The 24,626-nt window shown below is 42.7% G+C and overlaps 2 protein-coding genes across 2 annotated transcripts; both read left to right on the plus strand.

Annotated features, from left to right (window-relative positions):
• Nucleotides 1-230: 230 nt before the first annotated feature.
• qtrt2.L (queuine tRNA-ribosyltransferase accessory subunit 2 L homeolog) lies at nt 231-13,610 on the plus strand. The gene is given in 9 exon segments (NM_001093120.1): nt 231-315; nt 5,433-5,644; nt 5,720-5,775; nt 6,933-7,009; nt 8,177-8,386; nt 11,628-11,827; nt 11,984-12,135; nt 12,695-12,815; nt 13,017-13,610. Coding segments are annotated over 8 exon segments (1,248 nt in total). The 5' UTR covers nt 231-315; nt 5,433-5,444; the 3' UTR covers nt 13,249-13,610.
• Nucleotides 13,611-15,487: 1,877 nt separating this feature from the next.
• LOC108707656 (T-cell immunoreceptor with Ig and ITIM domains) lies at nt 15,488-24,378 on the plus strand. The gene is made up of 5 exons (XM_018245660.2): nt 15,488-15,870; nt 17,961-18,111; nt 19,121-19,441; nt 22,740-22,840; nt 23,436-24,378. The coding sequence occupies exons 2-5, from the start codon at nt 18,039-18,041 to the stop codon at nt 23,598-23,600; spliced, it is 660 nt and encodes a 219-aa protein (XP_018101149.1). The 5' UTR covers nt 15,488-15,870; nt 17,961-18,038; the 3' UTR covers nt 23,601-24,378.
• The last annotated feature ends 248 nt before the right edge of the window (nt 24,379-24,626 follow it).

The raw sequence follows: 24,626 nt of genomic DNA on the forward strand, positions 1-24,626 counted from the left end.
TGTAGAGGATTGTTCCTAGTCTAGCTGCTCCTTGAGATCTGTTTTCCAGAGTTACACTTGTGGCCCTGGCGCTGTCGGAACTTGTAGTCCTGGCCTCCTATTGCTTCGTGATCCAGAAGGGCTTGTACACTACATATCCCAGCATGCATTACGGGAAGTTGTCGCGTTCATTGTATCTATGGTGACTGAGTTCCTTCTGAAGCTGTGTATGTCACGTGAGAACGGAGAGAGCCTGACGCTGTTTAATGACGTTCTCGGCGCTGATTGGTAAAGGCAAGACACGTTGCAACCGAGCGCCCGTCTCCCCTGCTGCACGTGAGTAATGTCAGGAAGCGAAGAGCAGGGAAACGTGTCCCGGTTATTTGGGCAATTATCGACTTCATTTGCCTCAGAACGGGGACTTGTAACGATTAGATCATGTGAAATGTACTGAGATCTCTGTATCCCACGTTATGTGTATCATCATCATTTATTTATATAGGGCCGACAGGTTACACAGTGCTTTACCTTAGTTATAACAAACAGGGAATAAATGGTGGAAAACAAACAAGGGTCACAGATACAATAGAATTAGAGGGGCCTACACATGTTGGGGTACAATTGAGACATTGGCATTTTAAAAACAATTTGTGATTTATGTTACAGCAATTATTGATTCATTAAACGAGTTGTTCTCCTTTAAATTAACTGTTAGTAGGATGTAGAGAGGGATATTCTGTACATATTATTATTTAAGGTTTTTGACTTATTTAGCTTTTTATTCAGCAGCTCTTTCATTTGCAAAGAGTCAGAAGAAAAATGTAAATAACTCTAAAACTATAAATAATAAAGACCAATTGAAAAGTTGCTTAGAATTGGTCATTCTATAACTAAAAGTTACCTTAAAGGTGAACCACCCCTTTAAAGTACATTGAATAAGCTTCTTTAAACAGGTGGGTCTTTAAGGAGCATTTGAAAAGAAGGGGAAAGTCTGACGGCTGGAGGCAGAGGGTTCCAGAGAAAAGCAGGAGCCAGAGAGAAGTCTTGTAGACAAGAAGTGAAGTGAGGGAAGATCAGAAGCAGAGCGAAGGTTTCGTGAAGGAGAGTATTTGGCGATCAGAGATGAAATATAGGGAGGGGTTTCATTATTAAGGGCCTTGAATGTGAGTGTTAGTAATTTGAATTTGATTCTAGAAGAGATTGGGAGCCAGTGAAGGGACATACATATGGGAGCAGCTGATGTTGAGCGGCGAGATAGAGGAATGAGTCTAGCGGCCGCGTTTAGAACAGATTGGAATTGTGAAAGGCGACTTGTTGGAATACTTGTGAGGAGTAAGTTGCAGTAATCAAGGCGGGAGATGATGAGAGACCGAAACAGTGTTTTAAAGGAGAAGGAAATGTTAAAACTAAGTAAGCCTTATCAGAAAGGTCCATCTAAATATACCAGTAAACCCCCAAAGAAGTGCTGCTCTGAGTCCCCTGTCAAAAGAAACACTGAATTTCTTTCCTTCTATTGTGTACTCATGGGCTTCTGTATCAGACTTCCTGTTTTCATCTTAAACCTCATTGCCCTGGGCAAGAGCATGCTCAGTTTGTTCCTCTCCCCCCCTTCTCTGCTGTAATCTGAGCCCAGAGCAGGGAGAGACTCAGGCAGGAAGTGATGTCACACCATGTTAATACTGCAGCTCCTATACTAAACAAACAGAGAGTTTCTAGAGCTGTTTACTCAGGTATGGTAAAACATTCTACAGAATAAATAAAGCATTCTAGCTTGTACTATTGCAGCTAATCTATTGGCAATAAAACGCCTCTGTAGCTTTCCTTCTCCTTTAATTGATTCTGAACTGAGATATGGTCGTATTCGAGCAATGTTGCGCAGTTGAATACGACAAGATTTTGCAAGTGTTTGAATGTGTGGTGAAAAAGACAGATGAGAGTCTAAGATGACTCCTAGGCAGCCTGTGTGGTGGAATGAAAGGTGGTGTTGTTTACGGTGAGTGATATCTGAGGGACAGGGGAAGATCTTGGAGGAAATATAATGAGTTCTGTTTTAGAAAGGTTCAGTTTCAGGTGGCGCTGTGACATCCAGGAGGAGACAGCAGAGAGACAGTCTGTGACTTGGGAAAGGACAGAATTAGAAAGATCAGGAGTAGACAAGTAGAGTTGGGTGTCACCAGCATAAAGGTGATACTGAAGTCCAAACTACTGGATACGTTTTCCTAGTAATTTGTATAGAGCGAGAACAGCAGGGGGCCAAGAACAGAGCCTTGAGGAACTCCAACAGAGAGTGGGAAAGTAGTAGAAGAAGAGTTAGAGAAGGAAACTTTAAAGGAACGGTCAGACAGATAAGATGTAAACCATGAAAGAGCAGTGTCCCGAATGCAGCTGAGTGTAGAATGTCAAGGGGGAGTGTGTGTAAGAGAAAAAGGCCTGGCACACGGAGCAAGTTAAACCGGGGTCCTACCCCTGGTGTGTTTATTGCATCAAACATTTGATGCAATAAACACACCAGGGGTAGGACCCCGGTTTAACTTGCTCCGTGTGCCAGGCCTTTTTCTCTTACATTGGTCCATTGGGAGTGCCGTCTCCCTCAGGTCTTGGGCACCAGCGTAATCCTACGAAGGGCCTGAGTGTGCGCGTGGTCTCTGTGTACTAAAGGAGGAGTGTGTGGTCAACTGTGTCAAAGGCTGCAGAGAGATCTAGAAGGATTAGAATGGAATAGTGACCTTTAGACTTTGCCAATAGAAGATCATTGGTTACTTTGGTGAGGGCAGTTTCAGTCGAGTGTGATGGGCGGAAGCCAGATTGCAAGGGGTCGAGGAGGGAGTTGTGAGTGAGATGCTGGATCAGGCGTTTGTAAACAAGCCTTTCTAGTAATTTGGATGCGAATGGAAGAAGGGAGACCGGTCGATAGTTAGTGGGAGAGCTGGGATCAAGGGAAGGTTTTTTGAGGATAGGAGTGATTAGTGCTTGTTTGTATAATGATGGAAAGGTACCAGTAGAGAGTGAAAGATTAAATAGGTGGGTAAGTGCAGGAGAGAGTGTATCAGAGATTGGGTGGAGGAGGCGAGAGGGTATGGGGTCAAGGGAGCAGGTGGTGGGTTTTGAGGAGACTAGAAGTTTACTAACTTCATCTAGAGTTGCAGGGGTGAAGGAGTGCAAAGTAGATGTGAGTGGACTGCACGTTGGTCTGAGATTGTTGTCCAACATAGGAGTGAGTTAAATGTGACAAACAGTCGCTGAGGTTTAGAGGACAGAGTGGAAATACAAGAAGAGAAGTCCTGTTCTTTGGCTAATGATAGAGCTCGGTTATAGCAGGAGAGCAGGAATTTGAAGTGGATGAAGTCAGGATCAGTTTGTTACTTTCTCCACCGTTGCTCAGCTGATCTACTACATCTTCAGAGGTACCGAGTTACACCAGTGTGTCAGGGTTGGGGTTTAGCTGGTCGGCTGTGACCGGTGTTAGAAGGTGCAAGGGAGTCAAGTGCTGTTGAAAGGGCATCGTTGTAGAGAGAAGCTGCCATATTGGGGCAGGAAAGATTGTTAATATGAGGGATGGATTGTGCTGATATTGTTGATAATTGTTGTGGATCAAAGTCGTTAAGGTTTCTGTACGTGTGGGTAGAGAGAGATGGTTGTGAATGTGCAGGTGAAAGTGTTATCGGAAAGGAGAGTAGGTGATGGTCAGACAGAGGGTAGGGAGAGTTAATTAAGTTGGATGGGCAGCATGAGTGGCAGAATATAAGGTCAAGAGCATGACCCTCAAAGTGGGTAAGTGAGTCAGTCACTGAGAGAGACCAAATGAAGTTGTTAGAGAGAGAAGTTTAGAGGTGGCAGCAGAAGCAGAGTTGTCAGTGGGGATGTTGAAGTCCCCTAAAATGAGAGCAGGTGTCTCACTGGAGAGAAAGTATGGAAGCCAGGCAGCAAAGTGATCCAACAAAGTAGAGTAGGGACCAGGGGGCGATATATGACAGCAACACGCAGAGAGATTGAGAAGACAAACATATGCTGTGGACTTCAAAAGAAGTGCAGGAAAGAGAAGTTGGTGTGGTTAGATTTTGAAACCTATATTTGGGGAGAGAAGAAATCCCACCCCACCGCCATGATGGCCCTCTGGTGTAGGAGTGTGACTAAGTGAGAAGCCTCCATAGCAGAGGCAACAAGTGAAGCCGTGTCTGAGGGGGAGAGAACCATGTTTCAGTGAAGAAGGTGAAGGGATTTGGATATAAAGAGATCATGGACTGCTGAGAGTTTATTGCAGATTGACCGTGAATTCCAGAGGCACATGAGAGAGGCAGAGAGGGTGATGTGAATAAGGTTTGTAGGATTAGGAGTTTGTAAAGCTTTAGAGACTGGAAACATTGTCAAACACCTGAGAGTGGGAATAGGGGAGGAATGAGTGAGTGTTATATGTTGTATGTTATGTGATATATGTCATATGTTATATGTTATATGTTGTACTTAAACTTTATGGACTTTAACTTGTTCAATCTGCCATAGCTCTCCTGCCATGATTCCCCTAAATTGAATCCCCCAACATTCCCCTTTATATAGGGACTTATGGGAAATGTACTGAGATCTCTGTACCCCTACATTATGTGTATCCCCCAACATTCCCCTTTATATAGGGACTTATGGGAAATCTACTGAGATCTCTGTACCCCCACATTATGTGTATCCCCCCCAACATTCCCCTTTATATAGGGACTTATGGGAAATCTACTGAGATCTCTGTACCCCCACATTATGTGTATCCCCCCCAACATTCCCCTTTATATAGGGACTTATGGGAAATGTACTGAGATCTCTGTACCCCCACATTATGTGTATCCCCCAACATTCCCCTTTATATAGGGACTTATGGGAAATGTACTGAGATCTCTGTACCCCCACATTATGTGTATCCCCCCCAACATTCCCCTTTATATAGGGACTCATGGGAAATGCACTGAGATCTCTGTACCCCCACATTATGTGTATCCCCCCCAACATTCCCCTTTATATAGGGACTCATGGGAAATGCACTGAGATCTCTGTACCCCCACATTATGTGTATCCCCCCCAACATTCCCCTTTATATAGGGACTCATGGGAAATGCACTGAGATCTCTGTACCCCCACATTATGTGTATCCCCCCCAACATTCCCCTTTATATAGGGACTCATGGGAAATGCACTGAGATCTCTGTACCCCCACATTATGTGTATCCCCCCCAACATTCCCCTTTATATAGGGACTCATGGGAAATGCACTGAGATCTCTGTACCCCCACATTATGTGTATCCCCCCCAACATTCCCCTTTATATAGGGACTCATGGGAAATGCACTGAGATCTCTGTACCCCCACATTATGTGTATCCCCCCCAACATTCCCCTTTATATAGGGACTCATGGGAAATGCACTGGGCAGGCTGAGCTGTAACTGATTTCTATGCTGATCTATTTCTGCAGGAATTCTCTATAATGAAGTTGAGTCTCAGTAAAGTCACTAGCGGCGCCAGACTTGGGGTCATTAGTAACTTTGGGCGGAATGGGGACAAGACATTGGAAGTACCAGGTTGTTTGTTGTACACGAAAACCGCGTCCCCGCCCCATCTCACCCACGATACTCTGCAGACTATTGAAGGTGTCCCGGCCGTCACCCACATCACTCTCTCCACTCTGTAAGTGCCCCAATATATAATGTATTGTGTGTTTGTATACGTCACACTGGAGCACATTGTGTGTCTCTCCCACAGAGCGGAACATCAGGAGGTGCTGGAGGAATATAAGGAGGGAATTGGCAAGTTTGCAGGTGAGTTTATTGGGCTGATAAATACCCGGGCGTTGAGTTAGAATGAGTGAGAATTGAGGAGTCAGTGCAGCTGATGTGCCCCAATCTACTGAGCTGGGTGCGACCCTATAACTGGACTAGTGTTCTGTACTTGTACTTCTGTCATCCACCACTAGAGGGTCCCAGAGAGATGATTGTATCAGCACCGTGAGTTCATGTTCACCTTTAAATTAACTGTCAGTATGAGGTAGAGAGGGATATTCTGAGACAATTTGTAATTAGTTTTCATTTTTTATTATTTGTGGTTTTTGAGTTATTTAGGTTTTTATTCAGCAGCTCTCCAGCTTGTAATTTCAGCCATCTGGTTGCTAGGGCCCAAATTCCCCTAGCAACCATGCATTGATTTGAATATGAGACTGGAATAGGAATAGGAAAGGCCTGAATAGAAAGATGACGAATAAAAAGTAACAATAACAATACATTTGTAGCCTTACACAGCATTTGTTTTTAGATGGGGTCAGCGACCTCCGTTTAAAAGCTGGAAAGAGTCAGAATAAGAAGGCAAATAATTCCAAAACCATAACAAATAAATAATGAAGCCCAATTGATACGTTTCTTGGAATTAGTCATTCTATAACATAATGAAAGGTGAACCATCCCGTGACACTTGCAGGGAGCAGACTGGTTGCAAATGTGGGGGGAGAAAGGAGATTTGGTTCAGAGTTAAAATAATAAAGGAACTCGGTTGCATTAAGTGTCAGTTTTGGTGAGTTTACAATTCGTTCTCTCTCTCTCTCTCTCTCTCTCTCTCTCTCTCTCTCTCTCTCTCTCTCTCTCTCTCTCTCTCTCTCTCTCTCTCTCAGAGTCCACCGAAACCTCACAGGAAACTCACCCAACAAAACTGTCCTGTTTATAAACTCGTGTCTGTTACTCATTTGATAATTTAAAGGGGAACTACATCCAAATCCCCCTTTTTGTGACCCTGGTGTTTCTATGCCGGGCAGATAAATGTCATGTAGAGGGGCGAGTGCTGGTGGATAATGGGGCTTAGCAGACATGGGCCAGAGATAGAGTCAGAGCTCATAGTGGTTTGTGGTTGGAAAGTGTTTGCAAATTCATGTTCGGCAGGAAAAGAGCTCACAATTCAACGGGGTTTGTTTTTCTCTCGTGTTACTCAGGTCTGCCGGATGCCGTGTTCTACTGCTCGACCCACGACCCAGTATCACCCTGTCCCACCGGATACAACACTAACAAGGTAACCCACATCTACTGACCCTGCACAGCTGCCCAGATACTCTGTGTATATCAACCACTAATGCTTATAAGTATCTCGGCCAAGACTTTCCACATTCTGGTAATAAGCTTCGACCAGTTGGGGCACAGTATTGGAATGTAACACCCCCCCCAACAGAGGAACAATGGTATGTTCCACCATCCCTGTATTTTCCATATTTCAAGATATATAGAATAGAAAAGGAGAGAAGTAGTGATGTACAATTTCTCGACCCGCACCCGACCCTAACCCGCCCGCTCCCTACCCACATCCGACCCGGGCCCGCTGCTCCCCTTTATTTATAGACCAGCACCTGCCCCGCAGTGACGTCACAAAAGGGGCAGGGCAGGCGGAAGTCTATAAATTCTGGCGCCAGAAGCCGGCAGTACTAGGTCGTGCATTTCGTCCAGGGGTCGGACCTAACCCACCCGACCCGCGGGACGGCCCGCACATCACTAGAGAGAAGAGCTTGGCTAGAGGTACAGTGGGAGGGGCAGGAGAACTATAACTGATGGCAGTTTACAAGAGGGAGGGGCAGGGAGTCTGGGCCTCTTCAGTGGGTGGAGTTAGAACAATGATGGCAGCTTACAGGGAGTCTGGGATTCAAGCAGTAGGTGGAGTTAGAACACTCTGATTGAATCTTACAGGGGGAGGGGCAAAGAGTCTGGGACTCAAGCAGTGGGTGGGACTAGAATACTCTGGCAGTTTTCAGGGAGAGGGGCAGGGAGTCTGTGACAAGTAGTGAGTGGGGTTAGAACACACTGATGGAATCTTACAGGGGCAGGGAGTCTGGGACTCAAGCAGTGGGAGGGACTAGAATACTGATGGAATCTTGCAGGGAGTCTGTGATTCAATCAGTGGGTGCAGCTAGAACACTATGATGAAGCTTAGAGGAGGGAGGGACAGGCTGTATATAACTCAAGCAGTGGGTGGGGCTTAAACATTCTCATGGCAGTTTACAGGGAGAGGAGCAGAGAGTCTGGGACTAGAACACTGATGGAAGCTTATGGGGAGGGGGGAGGAGCAGGAAGTTTGGACCAGAGCACTGATGGTAGCGGGGGAGTCTGTAACCAATGGGTGGGGGTAAAATGATTCCAGCATCTCCTAAACATTCCATTTGCTCATTGTCTTCCTTTGTGGTTCCATCAGGCTGTGTCACTTTGGGGGTCCGGTGGCCGAATTGAAATGACGACCCAGAAGTTTATTTCTGCTCAGCGGGTCCTGCGGCCAGACTGGTTCCAGTGTCTCTCCGATGGGGAAGTGACGCCCGGAGGGAACTCCAGGAAGAGGATTAAGAAATCTGTCGATCGCTCTCTGGTGTTTTTGGACGAATGTCTTCAGCTTGTGTCTGAGCACGAGGTGAGCGGATCCCACACTGGATCTTAACTTGTGTCCCGTCGTTTCAGGGCTGTGGTTTTGGTGGGAAAAATATTGGCTTCCTAAATAAAAACCCTGGGCCGACAGAAATCTCGGACAGTCACACTGGGAAGAGACCCCTCTTAGCCAGTCACTTATAACCGTCTCCTCTAAATGAGTCTGCCCAGCTTGTCTGATAGTGTTTAGTAATTAGCAAGCTAAAATCAATATGGAAAAGGCTATTGCAGTGAGGCGTAAAATGAACCTCAAATTGTTTTTTAAATATGGAAATAGTAAAAAAAACGGAGCAGGAAAGGATGGGACCTTTAATTAGAGGGAGGTCAGCTGGTTGATGAGAACAGAGAAACAGCAGAGATTCTAAACTGTTATTTTTCATATGTCTACACAAATGAGGAACTCGTTAATGAAGGTTTCCTTCTTAATAGTCCCAATTCTAGTAATACAACTAATGATGGATGGTTCACACATGAGGAAATGCAAAAGAGACTAGAACATGTTAAAAAAATAAAATAAACGTAAAATAAAAAAACTGAAAGTGTTTTAAAGTAATAAAAATATAATGCAGTGTTGCCCTGCACTGGTAAAAAACCGCTTTGTTGCTTTAGAAACACTGCTATAGTTTATATAAACAAGCTGTGTAGCAGCAGGAGAGAAAGGCTTAGGTTACACAGCAGATAAACTCTGTAGAACATAATGGTGTTATCTGTTATCCACTATTTAACCTGTGCCATATAGACTTTCTTTCAATTCCCGCCATGGCTACACAGCAACTTGTTTATATGAACTATAGTAGTACTTATCTGTTATCTACTGTGTATCCTGTGCTTGAATGGCTGCCCCATGGCTACACAGCAGCTTGTTTATATAAACTATAGTAGTACTTATCTGTTATCTACTGTGTATCCTGTGCTTGAATGGCTGCCCCCATGGCTACACAGCAGCTTGTTTATATAAACTATAGTAGTACTTATCTGTTATCTACTGTGTATCCTGTGCTTGAATGGCTGCCCCCATGGCTACACAGCAGCTTGTTTATATAAACTATAGTAGTACTTATCTGTTATCAACTGTGTATCCTGTGCTTGAATGGCTGCCCCCATGGCTACACAGCAGCTTGTTTATATAAACTATAGTAGTACTTATCTGTTATCTAATGTGTATCCTGTGCTTGAATGGCTGCCCCTATGGCTACACAGAAGCTTGTTTATATAAACTATAGTAGTGTTTCTGAAGTAAACACATCAGTTTTACCAGTGCAGGGCAACACTACATAATATTTTCATTACTTTAAAACACTTTCAATTTTTAGTGTTACTGTTCTTTTAAGATAAACAAAGGTCAAAACAAAAGGTCATCCATACTTAGCGAGCTTAGCTCTGTGATTGCCAAACCTCTTTACTTAATTTTTCAGGATTCATTGAGATCTGGCATAGTGCCGAGAGACTGGTGAATTGCTAATGTGGTGCCTCTATTCAAAAAAGGATCCTGTTCTCAGCCTCAAAACTATAGGCCAGTTAGTCTGACGTCAGTGGTAGGAAAACTTTTTGAAGAGTTATTAAAGGATAAGATACTGGACTTCATAGCAAATCATAATACTATGAGTTTGTGCCAGCATGGTTTTATATGTAATAGATCTTGCCAGACTAAATTAATTTCTTTTTATGAGAATGTGAGCAGGGACCTTGATTCTGGGATGGCAGTGGATGTGATTTACTTAGACTTTGCTAAAGCATTTGATACAGTGTCACACAGAAGGTTACTGGTTAAATGAAGGAATGTTGGCCTGGAACATAGTATTTGTACCTGGATAGAGAACTGGCTAAAAGATAGACTACACAGAGTGGGTTAAATGGAAGATTTTCTAATTGGACCAGTGTTGTTAGTGGAGTACCGCAGGGCTCTGTACTAGGTCCCTTGCTTTTCAACTTGTTTATTAATGACCTGGAGGTGGCCATTGAAAGTACTGTTTCTATTTTTGCAGATGAGACTAAATTGTGCAGAACTATAGGTTCCATGCAGGATGCTGCCACTTTGCACAGTGATTTGTCTAAACTGGAAAACTGGGCAGCAAACTGGAAAATGAGGTTCAATGTTGATAAATGCAGGTTATGCACTTTGGCAAAAATAATATAAATGCAAGTTCTACACTAAATGGCAGTGTGTTGGGAGTTTCCTTAAATGAGAAGGATCTGGGGGTCTTTGTAGATAACAAGTTGTCTAATTCTGGGCAGTGTCATTCTGTGGCTACTAAAGCAAATAAAGTTCTTGTATAAAAAAGGGCATTAACTCAAGGGATGAAACATAATTATGTCTCTTTATAGGTCCCTGGTGAGGCCTCATCTGGAGTATGGGGGCAGTTTTGGACTCCAGTCCTTAAGAGGGATATAAATGAGCTGGAGAGAGTGCAGAGACTAAGTGCAACTAAACTGGTTAGAGGGAGGGAAGAGTTAAATTATGAGGGGAGACTGACAGGGTTGGGGTTGTTTTCTCTGGGGGAAAAAAGGCGCTTGTGAGGGGACATGATTAGACTTTACAAGTACATTAGAGGACATTATAGACAAATAGCAGGGGACCTTTTTACCCATAAAGAGAATCACGTACCAGAGGCCTCCCCTTCAGACTAGAGGAAAAGAAGTTTCATTTAAAGGAACAGAGTAGGGGGTTCATCACAGTGAGGACAGTGAGGTTGGGGAATGCACTGCCGGGTGATGATTCAGTTAATGACTATAAGAGGGACTTGGATGATTTCTTGGACAGACATAATACAAAGGCTATTGTGATACTAAACTCTATAGTTAGTATAGATATGGGGATATATAGTTTGTGTGTCCACTGGGATTCATTTGGGACATAACTATATAACTAAGTATAATGTATATAATGTATATATAATGTGTATATAGTGTATATTATATGTATCTATAGACACAGACCTGGGGAAGAGCTGCTGGTGCCATTGGTCCTACAGGAGGACAGACGTTTGGGTTCAGTAACTCAGAATATTCTCCTGACCTGTAAGGACACAGAGTAGAGTTGAAATGAATTTCTACTGATACCAATGAATTAATAATTCTGGATCTGCCCTCACCGGCCCAGTGACAACAGTGTAATAGAAGTAGAGTTGCGTCAGGCTCCAGCCGATCCATCAGCTTCTCATTGATACTTTGTCTTTAGATTCTCTGTATTTGCAGGAACTTCATGATGTTCTGTTCCCTCCTCCCAGGAGCTGAAGCCGTGTGTTCTGATTGGTGCAGTGGAGGGGGGGGATCTGCTGGACGAGAGACTGAGGTCGGCCCGGGAGACGGCCAAGAGGCCAGTGGGGGGGTTCCTTCTGGACGGGTTTCATGGGATCTCAGCGAGGAATGAGGCCAAACTTTCTCTGGTTTCTGCCGTCACTGCGGAGCTGCCTGAGGACAAGCCAAGGTGAGTCCCGTTACTGAAAGCTCCGCCTCTCGCTCCCTCGTATCCACAGACACAAAGGGGGATCAAGGGGACTCTTTAACCTCTTGCTGTACAGTATTGGGGTCAGAGAGTTTAAGACGCATATTCTAATAATTATAATATTTTCAATCGTGTCAGGTTCATTCACGGCGTGGGGCGACCGGACGAGGTTCTCGAGTTCATCCAGAGGGGGGTCGACCTGTTTGACAGCTGCTTCCCCTACCAAGTGACGGAGCGAGGCTGCGCCCTGATATTCACTCACTGCCATCGGCCGGACCCCGAAACTGCAGGTGCCTCTCAAAGGAGAAAAGGGGCCCGTTCCCCATGTTGTTTTTGTGCAGTGGAGTTAAAGGGACAGGTCACCTTCACAAAATGTATCCAATGAATTCAGTTTCTTCCTCAATAGAAATAAAACAAATCTAAAATGAGGGAGTGATTGGCTCAGAGAGCTGTCCCCACACTTTCTACATTCAACTAATAGATTTCAATCGATTCCATCGCGAGGCTCCAACTTGTTCTGCAGCTCCCGGCACACAGCTTGGTTGGCTTGTTTGCAGCAGGAAAACAATCTTGTTGGGTTGAGGAAGCCAATTAGTAAGTAGCCCCAGTCCACCAACCCATTCACCCGCCTTTAGAAATAAACCCTGAACCTGCTGAGACTGTGCAGCCCGTAAAGATATAGACCTATTAGATGTGGGTGTAATGGGAGAATTAGGAAATGTGGATAAAGAGATTGTGTGTTGGGCAGGGAGGACACATGTTTGGCTGTTCCTGCTGGACTGGCCAATAGATATTGGGTTGGGACAGGCTGGGTATGTGGGTCCCTTGCTGAGCGACACTTTCCTGCAGTTCTAGAGAAAAGTGAAACGAGTGACACCGAGAGGAATGGGGACGTGGGAGCAGAGATTGAGGAACCAGACGCGGATCAGGCAGAAATGACCCCATTTGAAATCTGCCTAAAGGAGAAGAGGTGAGTCCACTGACTGGTTGTGAATCTCACATTGTCTATTGAGACTGTAGCGCAGGTTGTGTAGCTGTGAGGGTCACAGTTAAACCCTAATGCAGCAGGGTTAGCGCAGCAGTGAGACGTTGCTTTACTTCTGTTCCTATTCATTGATCTGGTTGTGTATTTGCATCACATGACTCTCTCCCCGTTGCCGTTTCCCTTCAGGTTCCGGGAAGATTTCGGGCCTCTGCTGGAGGGCTGCACCTGCTACTGCTGCCGGAACCACAGCCGGGCCTACGTGCACCATCTTCTCATGGCAAAGGAGCTGCTGGCCGGGATTCTGCTCATGATTCACAACTTCCAACATTATTTCAGCTTCTTCAGCTCCATACGGGCAGCTCTGAGGGACGGGGAGATAAAGGCCCTGGCAGAGCTCATCCGAAAACAAAACTCCTGAGAGCTGGAAGCCGCCCCCCCCCATCTGCTGGGGCCACAGCCTGTCCCATTTGCACCCACATTTTATCATTACAAACCTGTTTTCATAATTTCCTATTTCTTTTATACAAAAGCCTCAACCTTCAACCAACACAGTGTGTCCCCCCCCCCCAGTTGGGCCCTCGGGAGTCGCCCCCACAGTGAGGGAAGAGCTGTGACACCCGCCAGTCTCTGGCGCTTTTTTTCCCTCGTAAATTTTATATAAATGACTCGTGGATCTTCCTCCCGGACAATTGGACGATGGTCACATAATATTCACTGTCGCAAATAAATCTCTGCCGTGTCTGTAAGTCGCTGATCAATAAAATGTAAATGTCGCCTAAAGTCTGTCTCGTTATTATAGACTGGTCACATTCTGCTCTTTCAGATGCTCAGGCTCCCTTGCTCGTTTGCTCAGACTCATTTGCTCAGGCTCCCTTACTTGTTGGGCCTTTTTACTTTTCACTAGTGTTTTTTGGTTTGAAATATTTTATTTGGTTTTCACAATAAACCATAAAAATCAATATGATAAAAAATAGTATGAAGAATAAGAAGATTAATACAATGACATGTTATACAGAATGTATAATTTATATCACTAGTGTTTTAATACAGGGCCCATGGGCATGTCTGGAATATAGTCATGTAGAGACCCTGAGGGTTAGACCGTTCCCTCTGTAGTTTGGGCACCTAAGGTGGTTCTTAGTGAGCTCTGGGTAAAAAGCCTTTTCCTGAATGTTCTCATTAATCTGATCTGGTTCTTTGTTGCCCAGTAGGTGGCTGTGTATAAAAGGAGATCACACGTGTGCTCAGGCCTCTTTTTCTGGATCCGTCCTGGTGGGGAGGTGGTACAGGACTGAGTCTAGGCCGGTGTCAGTTTAGTGCTAGTAGACTGTTATAGTTGCTCTTGGAGTGAAGGTTAGTGGCAGTTTATCTAGTGAACAGCTTTTGGCTCCACCAAGGAGAGAAGTTGGGGTTGGCACCCTTGCAGTGATTAAGCCTCCAGACAGGGACACGAGTGGGTGAGCTCAGGAGCAGGGAAAGTGCCAAGGAGCAAGATACCCAGTGGGACCCCTAGTGATGGGGAGGAATCACCAACAAAGGCTGCACTAGTCACTAAGAGGGAACTACTTAATATCTCAAAGTGTGAAGGTTCCCACTAGTGATGTGTGGTTAGAGCAAAACTCAACCTGCAACCGACCCTAACCTACTGCTCCTCCACCTGCAACTGACCCTAACCTGGCGCGTTTCCATCTTTATATACCCCTGCCATGACATCACAAAAGTGGGCAGGGTCTGTGTGAGTAATTAAATTGCGGTGGATTTGGGGCAGAAGAAGGCTGAGGAGGCTAAAGTTTAGCCTGAACCCGCCCGTGGCCTGAAGACTTTGTGCGGAATGTGGCCAACACACCCAATGGGTCCCCCGGGCCGGCCCGTCCATCACTAGTTCCCACTGATCGCCAGGAATGGATTTGCCCACCCAGTCATGTGACTGTCACTGCCTCGTACAATAAAGAAATTCTTTGTTTTGAAGTAACAATTGATGAACTGCCATTTCCAAGCCGGTTGATTGTTGTACCAGAAATCAAGTCAAGATTCACTTGGGAGTAATGCAATGAACTGGGCTGTTACACACTGCTGGGAGTTGCAGGGAGTTGCTCATACCCCAGGGCACTGGAGTTCATTGGCAGCAAGTCCCACTACTACAAACTCCACTTATATAGGGGGAGAGTTACAGTCGCATAAAGTGGATGAACTCCTGCCGTTCCCCCAGCATCTCATAGACCAGAATAAATGGGTATTGGGACCTGTGAAGGCTCCAAGTCATTGTCTCGGCTTCAGGCGCAGAGGGGGTTGGGGGTATTTAAAGGCAACAGTAAACGAGTCGCTGTTTCTTCAATAAAAAGGTTGAACTCATTGGCCGTGTCTTGTTTAAACCTCTGTTCCTATAACTGGAGCCTGTGATTGAATTTCATGCCGGGGGTAAGAAACATCAGATTTGGCTGAAGGAAAACCAGAAGGTCTCACGTTCCAAACGGACTTTCCTCGACTGCTGCAGAACCTGCTCCTAAAGGTACAATGTGAATACCCCACAATTACTGGAGGACCAACACTATGTACATCTGCTGAGCTTCCAGGTGTCCCCCAGCCCCTGTCCCAAACACTATAGAGAGTCAGCCCAAAGGCCAAGGGGAAGCAGCGCCCAATCCTGTGTCCCAATACAACTGACAAATCCTTTCACCTAATTGGGGGATTTCCTACAATTACTTTTTACTAAAGCCAATCACGTTCAAGGGTTAATTGCAGACTTCCAGTTCAATTACAACTCCCTGCAAGCCTTTGGCTTTTCTGAAGAAAGCGTTCATTTCCTGTGCGATGACCCAAAGATCTAATATAGATTTAGTTGCGGTTGGTCTGCTGGAGGGACGTCTCTTCCTGCTTCTATTTTGGACAAGTGATTTCTGCGGAACTTTCATATCAAACTTCTTCATTTACTCCCCAGTCCTGCAGCTCAGTAATCGCCTCTCACTCTCTCCATATTGTTACTCTGTTACTTCACTCGGCTTTGCCCTGACGCTTCCAGATCCAGACCCCGAGTAGCAAGGTAAGTAGCACAATACACGGGTTTCCTTTAGAGTTAAAGGGATTGTTCACCTTTAAATTAACTGTTAGTATGACGTAGAGAGGGATATTCTGAGAGAATTTGCAATTGGTTTTCATTTTTTATTATTTGTGGTTTTTGAGTTATTTAGCTTTTTATTCAGCAGCTCTCCAGTTTGCAATTTCAGCCATTTGGTTGCTAAGGTCCAAATTCCCCTAGCAACCATGCATTGATTTGAATAAGAGACTGGAATATGAATAGGAGAGGCCTGAATAGAAAGATGAGGAATAAAAAGTAACAATAACAATAAATGTGTAGATTTAGAGAGGATTTGTTTTTAGCTGGTCAGTGACCCCCATGTGAAAGATGGAAAGATTCAGAAGAAAAATGCAAATAATTCAATAAATAATTCAATAACTATAAATAATGAAGACCAATTGAAAAGTTGCTTAGAATTAGCCATTTAATAACATGCTAAAAGTTAACCTGAAGGTGAACCTCCCCTTTAACAGAACTTAACCCTTCACTTGGACTCACTGGGCCCCCCAATGTCAAGCTACTCTTGACTGGTGCCTTCTCCCCCTTACATACATACAGGATCTGTCCCTTACATACAGGATCTGTCCCTTACATACAGGATCTGCCCCTTACATACAGGATCTGCCCCTTACACCAAACCCCCCTGCAGAGCATCTCCCCTATTTGTACCCCAGAAACCCCCCTTCATGCAGGCAGGTTCCATTGCTCTCCATAGGGTGCCCCAAACCTCCCCATACAGGATCTAGATCTCTAGTGGGACTGCCCTGGGCTCTTCCCTACCCTGCGGGGGGTTCCTGCACCTACTACTCCTGTGTTATAGGAATAACGTCTAGTTCTACTGAGACTCAGGAATGACTATTGGGAGTCACTGAGCTGCCAGCGAGAGAATAAACATATTTCATTGGTAAATAGATCTGCCCATAGAACATAAACAGAGAAACTACCGAGTCGCTTGAATAGTTTCATTTCCAGCTCAGCATCAAATCATTTCACTTCTGCAGTCGGGAACAATAAAAGCAGCAGGAACGTTGGTGAAATAAACACAATTCTCGTTTCTCTCAAACTGTGAGTCTTGTAATGTCTCCGACACGTCATCTCCCCATTACTGCCCTGCCCCCAACAACCCCCCGACACTAATTACAATTATGTGAATAACGAGCAAATGTCACAACATCATGAGTTTTATCTTTATCTGCTCCTTTAATTCACTTCATTTACAATAAACTCGCTCAGACACAGACTGAATGTGCAACAACTTCTATTGGCTCTTCAGGGGCCTCTCTGACCCCTCCCACTATTCATATCCACCAATAGCACAGCTCGGACTGATAAAGGACCATTTGGTACCTGAAATGTTGTACAGGCAGTGTTATGTGAATATATAGGTATTCCCTGTACTAAGCACAATTCAGCAGGAACAGTCCCCTAAGTTTGCTCATAGTCTGTACAGAGAGATCCCATAAAACTATAGCAGCATAGGTATTCCCTGTACTAAGCACAATTCAGCAGGAACAGTCCCTAAGTTTGCTCATAGTCTGTACAGAGAGATCCCATAAAACTATGGCAGCATAGGTATTCCCTGTACTAAGCACAATTCAGCAGGAACAGTCCCTAAGTTTGCTCATAGTCTGTACAGAGAGATCCCATAAAACTATGGCAGCATAGGTATTCCCTGTACTAAGCACAATTCAGCAGGAACAGTCCCCTAAGTTTGCTCATAGTCTGTACAGAGAGATCCCATAAAACTATGGCAGCATAGGTATTCCCTGTACTAAGCACAATTCAGCAGGAACAGTCCCTAAGTTTGCTCATAGTCTGTATAGAGAGAGATACTATACAATATCTGACATGTGGTTACACAATACAGGAGATCACACACTGAAACTGGAGATGTTTAAGGGGGGGGGGGAGTCATGTTTTCCATGTTCTTCTGCGTCTCTCAGTCTAACACCAGATTGTCGCCCCCATAAATATGTTGAGATGACGTTTGTCCGTTGTGGTTTCCTTTGTGCTGTGAAGTGGCCAGAGGTAACGCTGTGTTTCTCATCTCTCAGTCACACGTCTCACTTCTGGGGAAGATTCTGAGTTAGTGAGTTCTGCCAAAAAACAGAAATCAGCAACTGGACGTCACAATGGAACTGCCGCCATGGGCCCCGACTGCTGTGCCCCCAATTCTGTCCTTGTACCTGTGGCTCTGCTTCTCGGGTAATTATTTTACCTGCAATTCCTTTACATATTGGTACCGGTGGCAAATAGAAGTGATTTATATAAAGTTAAAGTAAAGGGGATATGATCACTATATATAAATATATAAGGGGGATATGATCACTATATTTAAATATATAAGGGGGATATGATCACTATATATAAATATATAAGGGGATATGATCACTATATATAAATATATAAGGGGGATATGATCACTATATATAAATATATAAGGGGATATGATCACTATATTTAAATATATAAGGGGGATATGATCACTATATATAAATATATAAGGGGATATGATCACTATATATAAATATATAAGGGGGATATGATCACTATATATAAATATATAAGGGGATATGATCACTATATTTAAATATATAAGGGGGATATGATCACTATATATAAATATATAAGGGGATATGATCACTATATTTAAATATATAAGGGGATATGATCACTATATTTAAATATATAAGGGGGATATGATCACTATATATAAATATATAAGGGACAGTAATGAAATAGAGAAAGTACAGAGAAGAACAATTAAGCTGATAAAGGGAATGGAAGGGATCAGTTAGGTTACACTGGAGAAAAGGTGCTTAAAGGGGATTCAATCTATATATATAACTATTTTAGGGAACAATACAATAAACACTGCTACTGTCTATAATTAATGAGACTTGCAGGCTGATAAGAGCTTGTTTGCAACATTAACATGTTTTGCAGCTGTTCTATAAGTGGTGGCGCTGTCCCATTACTGATTATGGAAAGGACATGATGGTAACAGCTGAAGGCTGAAAGTGGTACTGCACATGACAAGATATTTCACCTGCTGGGGCTTTAAAATGGATATATTTTTATGTCATGATTGTATCCCATTCAGTATGAGCACTTGAACAAAAGAGCTTACAATCTACATGAAAAAATCTGAGACTTGTTTAAATTAACAAATGAAAATGAATAAACCACGAATCTGATTTGTATTACTTTGCAGGGGTCATGGCTGGCAGCCCCTTAGAGACCTTTAACATCACCACCACTGAAGGAATTGAGGTGACTCTGAGATGTGACCTTCCCTCTGCTGAGGCTAAGATTGTCCAAGTGACCTGGGACAGGTGTAACGGAGAAGACATCGCCTATCACGTCATCGATAAAGGTCACGTGGTTGAAAAATTCGCACAAAGGGTGACCTTGGAGGAAGAATATGGGATAAAAATACTGAATGCCCATAGGAATGACAGTGGGTCGTACTGTTGCATTTTTTCTACTTTTCCTAATGGCAAGATGGTCGGGAAGATTTTCCTCCTGGTCAGAGGTAATTATATTTATATGGCTGCTCTGAACAACTTTGCATTTTTCATTTCTTCAAAAATTGCTTTATTAAACAATTAGAATTAGGGATCAATAAAGTCATCAAAAATAGGAATTGAGGAATCGATTGCTTCATGGGCAAAGGTTAATCCCCAAATATGCTTTCAGTATATCAATAGTAAAAAGCTTAAAAAAAATTAAGTAAAAAGAGTGTGGTGCCATAATAAATAAATAATAAACACTAGCCCTCGGCATATTAAACAGAAACAAGTCACAGGAGCCACACCGGTGCTTGGCTCAAAGAATTTCACAGTGGCTAAAACAAGATATGGCACTTAAATGTTTCAGGAAAGTTAATGGGAACAAGGCACAGGGGCTTTTTACCCTTAATGAGAATGTTTTAGGCAGATTGAGTAAGGACTCAGGAGCAGTGCTGGGCCTAAGGTTGAGGGTGCTCAAGGCAATCACCCACCCAAACATGACCCGCCCCACCCCAGCTAAAACTAGGGAAAGGCAGGCAGAAATGGACATGCCCTCAACCTCCTTAGGCATCTGTTTTTTCTATAAACCCCTAGTTTCTGCCCTGCCTGGGGGTATCTATGGTTAATAAACTTATCTGTAGTCAGCAATACCAGCAAGGACTTTTATAAAAAAGAATTAGAGATTCAAAGAAGGTCATTCTTTCCCTTTATAAAGCACTAGAAAGGCCCCATCGAGAATATGCAGTGCATTTGTTTCCGTTATTCAAGGGAACATTATTGAAACACATTAGGCTGTTAAAGGAATGGAAAGGCTCGGTTATTAGGAACGTCTGACCAAGTTGGAGCGACTGGATGTGGCTGCAGATGGTTTTTGATTTCTTCTGTATCAGCTAAAAGTGAGGCAGGTTTTACTTGGAAAAAAAGATGGATTTAATGGATGTGTCTTATTTCAGTCTCATCTACTATGTGTGTAACTATGTAATGAGAAACAAAAGGCCACAGTGCATATCATCCCTAGACCTCCAATCTTCTCTATAAAAGTAGCCCCCCTTTTAAACTGGGCTAAGTCTGCTGCCTGGAGCATATGGAAGACTAGAATCTGGCCTATCAGAGGACTAGAGAATCTGCTGGTGGACCCTGGCTCTAGAGTCGTCCGTTCTGAATAAACTCCCATTAGCCCTTTCTTTTTCTTCCATTTGTCTGTATAATCCCTGTATAATCCCTATACCATTGGGCACTGCCGTGTTATGAGAGTTGCCGTAGTTCTCTGATGGGTCCAGTCCAACACTGATTGCTTGTGATCTTCTCCCTCCAGTATAGACAAATTATCTTTACAAGTTGTATTCAGCCTATTGCCACTCCATATTAATTTGTATCTACTACCCTTTAACCTAACATTAAGGGAGTCTCTTAGTCTCCAAATAATCCTAAAGTTATTCATTCCATAATTTATACTTAATGAGGGAGCCACGGTCTTCTTCCTGAGGGTGGACATTGACTCTCTATGAAGAGAAATCTTCCCCCCCCCTCAAAAGTGCCATATTAGTGTACCCCACAAGGAACATCAAGGTGAACATTATGGCTTAGAACATTTTGTAAGGAGAATTAAGGTTCCTTTGGCTGCATACAAACCAGAAACAAAACCATACATATCTCCGATCTGTTACCCCATTTTGACATTGAATGTGTGAGCCAGTATTCTGAATCATTCTGTATGAAGAACAAGAACTCAAACCTTCTCCTTCCAGTTCAACGTGAGCTTTTTTGTGGTTTTTCACATTTCCTCTTTAGCCAAAGCCAATGGCCTTGCTGAGGATTTTCTTTCGGTTTCCTGAAGAAGAAGTGAATATATTGACTGAGAGGTACCAGAGGATTAGATATGGGTCAGTTGTTTTCTAGCAGATGAAAATCAAACCTTGTGGGTGATGGATGACTTAGCAGCCGATACTGGAGCTTTAATCTATTTATAATTTGTGCTATAGAGGAACATAGTCTACTGGATACATCACTATGAAATATGTTGGCGCTATATAAATACATTTTATTAATATGTTAATAATAATACTGGATGTATCTTGCTCTTACAACCAAATGTGTCTACCAGACTCATGAATGCCCAAGGACTCTAATGGGCTCATTAATCCAAGGTTGATTAGGGAATCCCAGACATTCAAACTCTGTAGGAATTTTTGAAAGGCCAATCAAACTTACCTTTCAAATCAATCAGCCGATATTGATTCAAACAATAGTTATCATTGTCCATGCAATCAGGGATTCATTATCTGAGACCCCATATAATGAGTGTTCTGAGCCATCTGAATCACTGACTCATTCCCCAGCTGATGGGTCAATTCTGCTGACTTGTCTGAATCAAATTCAATTTGACTGTATAAGTTATGGATGGCTTTTTTTCCTGTAATAAATCCCCAAACTTGATATGAATCAAAAGATGTCCTCTAAGTAAAGTCTACCGTTTCATATGGATTCTCGGAAGCCCTTGTTCCACAAGTTTCTCTTGATATCTGGTACTAGAATTGAGTTGCTGCAATAAATCCCCAAACTGATATGGACCAAAAGATTGTTTAAAAAATCAGAAGTTGTTCTTGTAGTTTATCTAATTATCTAACTATAATTATTAAACCAGATTGTGTAAAGGTGTAATTACTAATCCGCAATTAAACCAATAAAGAGAAAGTAGTAACCCCACACTATCTGTTTATTTTGTTTTTCACAATTAATTTAGAACATAAATTAATAATAAAGTGAAAAAAGGTGAAAGTAGGCGAAAGCACTAAGCACTTTCACATGTTTTCACTTTATTATTAATTTATGTTCTAAATTAATTGTGACAAACAAAATAAACAGATAGCGTGGGGTTACTACTTTCTCTTTATTGGATTAATAAACCCAAAGATGTCCTCTAAGTAAAGTCTACCTTTTGATCTTGATTCTTGGAAGCCCTTGTTCCACAGGTTTCTCTTGATATCTGAAAGCAGAATTGAGTCCAGCAGCAGAGCTGTAGCTAATGTATGAAATAGTCATGGCAAAGCTAACCTACTGTTATGACTTGTCCCATTGTTCCTGAATATCATGATTTGTCTAAATTGTACATATTGTACATTTGAAACTGCCACCTTCCTATGATGTGACCATGATGCAGCTGGTAGAACACTCCTTTGGTAGTAAAAGCCAAGAGGACATTGAGAAGCCCTCAACCATGAGGATACATTCTCCAGCTGGCTAGGTTTACAGAACTCAATAATTGGGTAATTAGTGTTATTTCCCACATAACCATGGTTTTTGTCTATATTTTACTCACAGAGCCCTTTGAATGGACAGTCTTCCATTATATCTTGACTGTGCTGATTCCGGGAATCCTCCTACTTATCTTTGGAGGGGCACTGATAGTCTTCTGCCGCAAGGTAACGCAGAGGGGAAACAGAGAGCAAAATAAGATCAATGTAAACTCACTCGGATATTTCACTTTCTTACGTAAATGTTGATATTCTGAAACATGTGATAGACACAGAGCTCGTCTGAGTATCAAGGAAGTTGGACCATTAATAGTCAGTTGGGGAATAGGCAGTAAAGGCAATAAACATAAAATTTAAAACCCAGTAGGGTAAGAAATTCTGAGACAGACATTAGGTAAAGGTAAATATTGGTAAAAATGTCATGGAGTTGACAAGTTTTCGAAAATCAGTTTTGGACACGTAAATAGGCACACCCCTTTTTAACTAAAAAAGCAGGAAAAATATCCGAAAATTGGTCACACACCATTTTTATTTACCGTTACTTTTATAAATTGCCCTGAATACCCCTGAACATGAAGACTGAAATGAATGTTCTGGTCTCAGGCACTTAAGGATTGGGTGGTAACAACACAACGTAAAACCCATGAGGGGAAGGAAGAATGGGAGATACACAGGACTTCTCAGGAGCATGAAGAAAGATAGAACCTTCATAGTCTGATCTGGTATAACACTTCTAACATTATTTCCTATCTGTATATTTTAGAAAAAGTCACACCAGTCCCAGAACATAAGAAACCAGCAAGTATCTCCACCAGCCAGACAGATGGCCCTAAATCGGGTTCCCATCACACGCTCTGCCGAGGAACAACAGAACAACATGGAAGCAGACTATTTTAACGTTCTGCTCTACAACAATCCCACCTATTAAATAAAAAGGATCAGCACAGAAACTCTACGTCTTATTCATATCTACTGGACTGGGCTTATACAGTAAGCAAAACGAAGCACTCCGAGTGCCATCCCACAGACGATTTAGATTCTATCCGGCGGGAAGGCAGATCAGAGAGATTAGTCGCCCGAAGAAGAGGCGATTTGTCGCCATGCGACTAAATCTCCATGTGTGTCACTGCCATAAGGGATTCCCTTTCTCAGACTGAAATAAGAACATTCTGAGGTATGAAAACTCTATTGAAGTCTATGGGAAAAAACTGGAACTGAATAAGAAGAAAAGTTTTTTCTCCTTGAATTGAATCTCGACCATGAGTTTTCACGTGATAAACCGTGAGACAAACTTTCTGATCAAGGTCCAGCATTCTAGTCAGTCTTACAAAATTATAATTCCATGCAGAACAGATCCTACTGTTGCTTTATTATTGGAACTTTTCTGATTTTCATTATTTCTGATTTTACAAAATAGTTTTTATTTCATAGTTATTTAAAAAATTACCACTTCTGAAAGACAAAAAAGATGTTATACTAATTAACAGTAACGTTAAAGATATTATAAGTCATATAAAAATTTACTACCTGAATGAAATCTCTGAAGATCTGTATTTTAAACATAGTCAAGTAATAAAGAACAACTGAACATCTATTGGAAATTGAATTATATTCAAATGATTTCAATACTAAAAACTTAAAGATACAAGAACTAGGGGCAGATTTATCTATTTTATTTATTGAATTTCGAGCTAATTTTAGTGTACTTCGACTAGGGAATAGTCCAAATTCTAATTGAATTTGAAAAAAATTCTAAAATTCGAATACTGAAATTTATCATGTACTGTCCTCTTTAAAAATTCGACTTTGACTATTCGCCATCTAAAACCTGACGAATTGCTGTTTCACCTATGGGGGATCTCCTAGAACCTATTTGAAGTTATTTGGAGGACTTTGAAAAATCGAAGGTTACTTGGAATCGAATTCATTTGAATACGATCCGTATTTGATTCGA

This window comes from Xenopus laevis, chromosome 2L (assembly GCF_017654675.1).
Source record: "Xenopus laevis strain J_2021 chromosome 2L, Xenopus_laevis_v10.1, whole genome shotgun sequence".
Taxonomy (NCBI): Eukaryota; Metazoa; Chordata; class Amphibia; order Anura; family Pipidae; genus Xenopus; species Xenopus laevis.

Coding starts and splice junctions, on each gene's coding strand:
- LOC108707656 (XM_018245660.2), top strand. CDS start 18,039: ATGGAACTGCCGCCATGGGCCCCGACTGCTGTGCCCCCAATTCTGTCC. Junction 18,112..19,120: donor CCTGTGGCTCTGCTTCTCGG/GTAATTATTTTA, acceptor ATTACTTTGCAG/GGGTCATGGCTGGCAGCCCC. Junction 22,841..23,435: donor TGATAGTCTTCTGCCGCAAG/GTAACGCAGAGG, acceptor TGTATATTTTAG/AAAAAGTCACACCAGTCCCA.